At 43.8% G+C, this 8,335-nt stretch overlaps 1 protein-coding gene across 1 annotated transcript in view; it reads left to right on the top strand.

Annotated features, from left to right (window-relative positions):
* Positions 1-72: 72 nt before the first annotated feature.
* Positions 73-8,335, top strand: part of LOC110538526 (cerebellar degeneration-related protein 2-like) — an 11,082-nt gene continuing 2,819 nt past the window's right edge. Inside the window, exons 1-4 of the mRNA XM_021625399.3 lie at positions 73-583; positions 6,447-6,559; positions 7,617-7,765; positions 8,084-8,248. Of these exons, the coding sequence (XP_021481074.2) occupies positions 505-583; positions 6,447-6,559; positions 7,617-7,765; positions 8,084-8,248 (506 nt within the window). The 5' untranslated portion in view covers positions 73-504. The remainder of the gene's footprint in view (positions 584-6,446; positions 6,560-7,616; positions 7,766-8,083; positions 8,249-8,335) is intronic.

Genomic DNA, 8,335 nt, shown 5'->3' with positions numbered 1-8,335 from the left:
GGAGAGATGTCGGTGCAAAGCACGAGTGAGTGGGGGCTTGTAACAACAGCTGGAGGCCTACGTAAATCACAATGGCGGGGAGGAATTATGAGTGGCATTTGCCAGTGTCACACATTTGTTCAGTAAACGTACACGTCTCAATATTGTACAATTCTTTCCTACGTTATTCTCTATTTTTATTGTAGGCCGAACGTGCTGTCGTTGCGTATAGGGACTTGGTCACAGTGTTCAGTTTGTGCGTACATTTGTCGGCCTTGAGATATTAATTTAGTGTCAGGTGCGGTACATTTCTGTCACATTCGAATGGTTCATTGCAGAATGTTGGGGGCAGGTGCGCCCGCGGCTTTCCTAGTGAATGATAAGGGTCGCTGAATGGGTTACGGTTTGGGAGGCTGCGCTGTTCGAGATTTCTTGATCATACGAGGCATGCTTTCGCTTCCGGGCGAGCGGTCAGAGATGTTACAGAGCGCACGGTGAACAGCCTCAACGATAGACCGAGCATCGATGCTTCGTGCAGTCAGGATGGAGGAGTTTGTTACGGAGGAAGATGAGCCATGGTACGACCAACGGGATTTGGAGCAGGGTGAGTAGACTGACACACCATTGTTGTTACTTTGTGACCGTGGTTATATTTGTTGCAGGTTTTGTTTAGCCTTGTATGCGAATCATTCCGATACAATAAAAACATTCCCAGCAAAAAGCAGCTGATGCTGGCTACCGACCTCATCACTGTCATTTAATGCAACCTGAAGATGTATCAAAGGATGCTAATTGACCCCTCAAGAAAAGAAGACTATATTATTGACTGTTCATTTGAAGAATATATGACATGTTCCGCAATTTTAGCTCGATATACAAGCGTGCGTGTCTGGAACGGACTACTGTCTTCATTGTCGATATTATCCTTGATATGATCAAACTGAAATGTTCTGATTGCGCTCATGCACTTTAAAGACGTACCCCACATCCCAAGTCCCATACATTTGAGAATGAGGCGTGGGATCCATCGAAATTCTGCTGCATGTTTCACCTGTCAGACCATGTTACACTCTGTTATTCTCTCGTGTGTGTGTGTGTGTGTGTGTTGCTCTCTGACACACACACAAGCCTACTTCCATTTCTCTCATTTCCACCTCTGTGTATAGTCACTGCTCTAGACTTCCCCTTTATCCATTATCGAGCTCTTTGCCAATTATTCTGATCTTGTCAGTGACGTGCAGTGTTCTCAGAATAACCCTGCTGTCTGTCTGACTTCACCCTCCATCTCTCACATCATATATGATGAACGGTCACGTGCCATCCCTCTGCCCTCGGTTATTTTCCTCAAGTCACCAAAATGCTGAGTTGTGGTTCTTTCTTGCATGGGGATGTGCTGGTGAGGTATTAGGTGATGGAGCCTGACTTCAGGCTGACAGACTGAGAGATGATTTAAAACAAGTGGGATATTCTGGGAGACAACTGGTTGACATTCGCAGGATTCTGTGGAATTTTGAACAAAGATCCTATGCAGTTGCAATCTCTGAGTGAGGAAAATGTCAGTTCTGTTTTTTTTTTTTTTACTGGCTAGACTGAAGAGACAGGACATTTACTAACCTCATGTCTGTGCTCTGATAAATCATAGGGATCAACAATGGAGACGCTCCCAAATAATCTGTTTGGAGATGCTTGTTGAAAAGGCACATAATACACACAAACTTTTCCATTCACCCAGGGCTTAGTCTGATAATACATCCCTCCTATAGAGTGACACACCCCTTTGTATCTCTTCCTCAACTGTTTTATTTAGTTAACTCAATTGGACCCCATCGTCTGTCTCTTCCTCCACTAATGGCTAGATAGACACAGATGAGGGCCTGTGTAGTCTCTGCTCTCACTCCCTCTGTATTGATCTGTCCAGAGCAGCGTCTCCCACCTCTGGTCTTATCCCCATATTTCGAAACAGAATGGGAAAGAAGCTATTGTTTTAGCATTTTAAATGTCCCCACAAGTTATGATATAGGTCAAAGCCGTATTTTCCTTGCAATCATTAATTGTAAAGGGTAAGGTTGGTATATTAGGATAGTAGGCGGTGTGAGTTCCAGATTGTGGGATGAGGTACAGTATATGTCCTTCCCCAGACCTCGTCCTCCACATCACCCCATTGACTGATGACTTCAGAGAATAAAAGCAGCTTTGCGTCTCATCAGTGTTTCCCTGGTCAGGGTTTGGGAACCAGGTGGGTCCTGCTGTTCTGCAGCCAGCAGCAGGCTTGATCTCATCTCACATCGTTTTCCAAAATGGAGAGTCGGAGCATTAAACCCAGCTGGATGATCTGTTTAGGGGGGCCTCAGACATGGCCTCTCAGACTGGGATCAGAGATTTCAGCCTGGGGGTTAGAGGGATTTGAGGTGACACGGCATGTAAAATTGTAATAGTACAGTTTTAGCATGCTGTTCCAACCTAGGGAACAGCATGCTAAAACAGCCAGCAGCATACCACCCTGCATACCACTGCTGGCTTGCTTCTGAAGCTAAGCAGGGTTGGTCTTGGTCAATTCCTGGATGGGAGACCAAATGCTGCTGGAAGTGGTGTTGGAGGGCCAGTAGCAGGCAGTCTTTCCTCTGGACTAAAAAAATATCTCAATTCCCCAGGGCAGTGATTGGGGACCCTGTGTAGGGTGCCGTCTTTCGGATGGGACGTTAAACGGGTGTCCTGACTCTCTGAGGTCATTAAAGATCCCATGGCACTTATCGTAGGGGTGTTAACCCCGGTGTCCTAGCTAAATTCCCAATCTGGCCCTCAAACCATCACGGTCACCTAATAATCCCCAGTTTAAATTGGCTCATTCATCCCCCTCTCCCCTGTAACTATTCCCCAGGTCGTTGCTGCAAATAAGAACGTGTTCTCAGTCAACTTACCTGGTAAAATAACGGATAAATAAAAAATAAAAAGGGGTCATATTGTATTTGCTATGGTCTATTTCCACTCACTTTCACACAGAGTGAATATGTGATTATTATGGAAGTGATCTGTATTCAGGTCTGCTCACCTATTGCACTCAGTGGTCATAATCATCAGCTCAACATGTGAATCCTGTCTGTCCAGGTGGTAGGGTATGATGTCATAGTTGTATCAGCTGGTGCAGTGTGGTTGTGATGTGCTTCACTAGATGCTATATGAGTTCTACACATCAGAGGGCATAAGGATGATTCATAGCCACACGTGCAGAAGGCTGCAGTGCACATGAGCTGTGTGTGTGCCAAGGTTGCCATGGGGAGATGTCAGTTTCAAAGTGTCATTGCTTTGCCCTGTTACAATTCTTATGTTATTCACTTGTATTCAATGAAGTGGGTACACGATTTCTCTTATTTACCGGGATATCTCTTACCCTCTCAGCAAACTCTGATTCGTATCCGTTTGCCAGCACAAACAACCGTTGTGCGGCAGCGTTTTGATTAAGGCACAACCATAAGATTACATAACTTTTAAGCTTAAGACAATGTGTACCAGGCACTTTTGTGTTGGTCACGTAGCGTCTGTGTTGTAGTGATATATTTGGAATGCTCGCTCTATTGTCTCACACACAAGAGCTGGTACTGTTTATAATACAGACCCTTATCACTCTTCTAGTTCTCTCTAATGGTCTGTCCATTGTGTTAAAACAGGAAGATATGGTAGCCTACAGATGAGCTAATTACATTTTTAGCTACAGTACCAGTCAAAAGTTTGGACACACCTACTCATTCAAGGGTTTTTCTTTATTTTTTCACTATTTTCTACATTATAGAATAATAGTGACGACATCAAAGCTATGAAATAACAAATATGGAATCACGTAGTGACCAAAAAAGTGTTAAACAAATCAAAATATATTTGAGATTCTTCAGAGTAGCCACCCTTTGCCTTGACAGCTTCGCACACTTGGCATTCTCTCAACCAGCTTCACCTGGAATGATTTTCCAACAGTATTGAAGGAGTTCCCACATATGCTGAGCACTTGTTGGCTGCTTTTCCTTCACTCTGCGGTCCAAGTCATCCCAAACCATCTCAATTGAGTTGAAGTCGGGTAATTGTGGAGGCCAGGTCATTTGATGCAGAACTCTATCACTCTCATTCTTGGTCCAATAGCCCTTACACAGCCTGGAGGTGTGTTTTGGATCATTGTCCTGTTGAAAAACAAATGATAGTCCCACTAAGCGCAAACCACATGGGATGGCTTATCACTGTAGTCATGCTGGTTAAGTGTGCCTTGAATTCTAAATAAATCACTGACTGTGTCACCAGCAAAGAGCCATCACACCTCCTCCATTCTTCATGGTGGGAACCACACATGCGGAGATCATCCGTTCACCTACTCTGCGTCACACAAAGACACAGGGGTTGGAATAAAAAATCTCAAATTTGGACTCATCAGACAGATTTCCACCGGTCTACTGTCCATTGCTTGTGTTTCTTGGCCCAAGCAAGTCTCTTCTTCTTATTGGTGTCCTTTAGTAGTAGTTTCTTTGCAGCAATTTGACCATGAAGGCCTGATTCTCGCAGTCTACTCTGAATAGTTGATGTTGAGATGTGTCTGTTACTTGAACTCTGAAGCATTTATTTGGGCTGCAATCTGGTGCGCAGTTAACTCTAATGAACTTATCCTCTGCAGCAGAGGTAACTCTGGGTCTTCCTCTCCTGTGGCAGTCCTCATGAGAGCTAGTTTTATCATATCGCTTGATGGTTTTTGTGACTGCACTTGAAGAAACGTTCTTAATTTTCCATATGTATTAAATTAATGATGGACTCATTTCTCTTTGCTTATTTGAGCTGTTCTTGCCATAATATGGACTTGGTCTTTTACCAAATAAATACTTGGTCTTTTACCAAATAAATATTCTGTATACCACCCCTACCTTGTCACAACACAACTGATTGGCTCAAACACATTAAGAAGGAAAGAAATTCCACAAACTTTTAACAACTTTTAACAAGGGACACCTGTTAATTGTAATGCATTCCAGGTAAATCCCTCATGAAGCTTGTTGAGGGAATGCCAAGAGTGCAAAGCTGTCATCAAGGGTGGTTACAATAAAGAATCTCAAATATAAAATATTTTGATTTAACACTTTTTTGGTTACTACATGATTCCATATGTGTTATTTCATAGTTTTGATGTCTTCACTATTATTCTACAATGTAGAAAATAGTAAAAATAAAGAAAAACCCTTGAATGAGTAGGTGTCCAAACTTTTGACTGGTACTGTATGTGTTGAAGACAGGCCTCTTGTCCTCTGCCTCTGTCCCTTTTGAATGGTTAGCTCCTGTTGCCATTCATTGCATTATCTCTGATACACACACAACCACACAGCTACTGCTCCAGACAGCCATACTATAATTCAACTCATGTTCCTTAGATGTGTACTGTGCAGCAGCATGGTGTTCCCCCACTGTTGTGTTCCTGTTAGTGCTGACACCATGCACTGTGCTGATTTAAAATGCTGCATTCATGTTCTGTAATGGAGGTCAATTGTTCTCAGTTTAACACCACCTCTCCTCCTCCCACTGTACTGTCATGGGCTCTGAGTAGTGGGGCAGGCATGTTGGAGCCAGGAGCCAGCACAGCTCCCCTCTTCATCCTTACTCTCAGTCCAAGTAGACCTCGTCACTGCAGCACCCGATGAATAATGGATCCATCAAGCTGCTGGTGGAAACCAAGTGACTCGCTGCCCTTATCCCTCCCAGGTCTAAAATGGGATCATGTTTGTATGTGTGTTTCTTTGTGGAAATGTCTGTCAAAGCAGATTGAGAGCAAAGATGTGCTGGAGTTGATTTGGTTTCTGGGGAAAATGTTAAACAATCTTGTTGTGACAATAAAGATGTATGTGTAGCAACCAGTGCAGCTAAAACCTTTACGCTTGTATGTACAGAATGTACAGCCACTCTTCTTTTTGGAGTGGGGTAATATGAACTAAGAGGGATATCTCTGTCATTCTGACCAGGAGTAATGGTAAATGAGTTCTGAGATGACCTATATTGGTGTTTTGCCCTGTGTAATCCAGACGGAACCTAGTTAGCACAGGCTTTCTCCCTTATCCTCCTCCTTTCCCCTGCAGTCAGACTCCATTTTCTTGAGCTGATCTTGGCAGAGATCACAGTAGCTGGTCTTAATCAGAGAAGATGGAGGATTATTTTTTTCTTTACTCCAGCAGGGGGAATTGAATGAGGGGATTTTCTCTATTGCTCGTTCTGATTTAATTTGAAATGAGGGGGCGAAGTCTTAAATTCATCACTTTAAGGAAAGCCAAAAAGCATTGCATTAATGGAGTTAAAACATTCCATAATGATCCAATGCAACACTTTAACTGAGCTGGGCTAATGCAGCAACTGCCAATATTACTGGTGGATGAAATGTGAATGAAAGAGTTAAAATAGTTTATCTGTATCCAGACCAGTACTCTCTCGACCTCCTCTCTGTCCCCTCACAGATCTGCACCTGGCAGCTGAGCTGGGGAAGACCCTTTTGGAGCGCAACAAGGAGCTGGAGGACTCCCTACAACAGATGTACATCAACAATGAGGAACAGGTGCAGGAGATCGAGGTATAGCATCATACCACTTTCACTAACTATGTGAGTGTGTGTACATGTCGTGATTGATGCTGATGTCATGAATGATCCTGAAAAGTGCCCTGCCCTACCTCTTCAAACCGTATCTTAAATAATCCTCCTCATTACCTTGACCCCCCCCCCCCCCCCCCCCCCAAAAAAAAAAACGGAACCAGCACTTGATCCCTCCCCCCTTTCTAGCTCTGACTCTACTGATAGCTACTTTATTGAGGAAACATTTACTTTCTATGCCTGTATGTGGTTGTCCCACCTAGCTATCTGAAGATGAATGTACTAACTGTAAGTTGCTCTGGATAATAGCGTCTGCTAAATGATTAAAAATACAATTAAATGTTGAATTGCTGAGAGGCCATATTGTCAAGCATGGCACCGGACTGGTGTGTTAGCTAGAGTGTGTGGGTTTTAAACTACTGACAGTGCACTTCATGATCCTGCAAAGTGGCTCTTCTCTCTAGGCTAGCACAATTACATTCTCCTTGATGCGCCATCAAGCCAATTAAACCCTGCAGAGCTCTGATAGGAGTGGAGCAGAGTGCAGCTGCATGAGAGAGGGATAGCGAGCGTTTGTTTACTTCGTGTGCAGCTGTGTGGGAGAGGGGAACCCACTGACTCCTCTGACTCTGAGCCAGATCTGCCACCTCATTAGACAACAAAGACTGGCCTCCTTATTAGGCAACAACAAAGCTGCCTGCTAATGGCCGACTCAACCAATCACACACTTTCATCTGCTGGAGAAGAAGAATAAAGGGGATCCACACTTGTTTGTGTAGTCGGGAATTAGGAAACTGTGATGCTATTTTGCTTAACCATCATGGAATACTGTCATATCTATGTGACTGATTTAAAACATTTTTTACAGCAATCTCTTGCATTGGGCGTGTCTCAATAGTCTAAAACGGCTTCCTCTCCTCCTCTCCATCTGCACTGATGTAACCTATAGATGTCCAGTTATTTTATATCCGTTTTAGACTCTTTAGATTGTCTCCCTGTAAGGTCCATGTCTTCATTCACATGTCTATTCCCCCTGCAGTACCTGTCCAAGCAGCTGGAGATGCTGAGGGAGATGAACGAGCAGCATGCCAAGGTCTACGAGCAGCTAGACGTGACGGCCAGAGAGCTGGAGATCACCAATGAGAAACTGGTTATAGAGAGCAAGGCCTCGCAGCAGAAGATAGACAGGTGAGGGTTAATACTCTCCCGAGTTGTTCTCGCTGCTATGATCTACAATCTGAGCATTCACTCTATGTAAGACTGTACCATGACCTCTTTCTTCATGGTGTTTATACCAAGGATTTGTAAGAAATATTTGGTTTGGTATTAACAAGCTTAGTTCTTGAATGGTTCCTACTGGTCATAGTAAATGAATGCGTCTCACCTTTGTTTTTGTAACACAGGCTCAGTATAGTCACGGTACAGTATTGTACATTATGTTGTGATGTAAATAAGATTTAGTCCACTTTCGTGTGTGTGTGTGCGTGTGTGCGCGTGCGCTTACAGGTTGACGGGTACCATGGAGACACTGCAGGCTCAGGTGGATACCATGACAGCTCGTGTGGAGGAACTACGTACACTAGAGAAGCTGAGGGACCACAGAGAGGAGCAGGAGCGACGCAAGACTGTCCACTCCTTCCCCTGCCTTAAAGAACTCTGCACTGCACCAAAGTACAGTAAAGAGCAATGCTCTATGTAGTCTCTCTCAAAAGTCCAAAGTACTGTATGTGAAAATATGCTGAGTACATTTGACAAATG

Source organism: Oncorhynchus mykiss, chromosome 12 (genome assembly GCF_057628025.1).
Source record: "Oncorhynchus mykiss isolate SJ-2025 chromosome 12, ASM5762802v1, whole genome shotgun sequence".
In the NCBI taxonomy this organism is placed as follows: domain Eukaryota; kingdom Metazoa; phylum Chordata; class Actinopteri; order Salmoniformes; family Salmonidae; genus Oncorhynchus; species Oncorhynchus mykiss.
The sequence above is the reverse complement of the archived record's forward strand: the minus strand, read 5'-3'. Positions and strand labels throughout refer to the sequence as shown.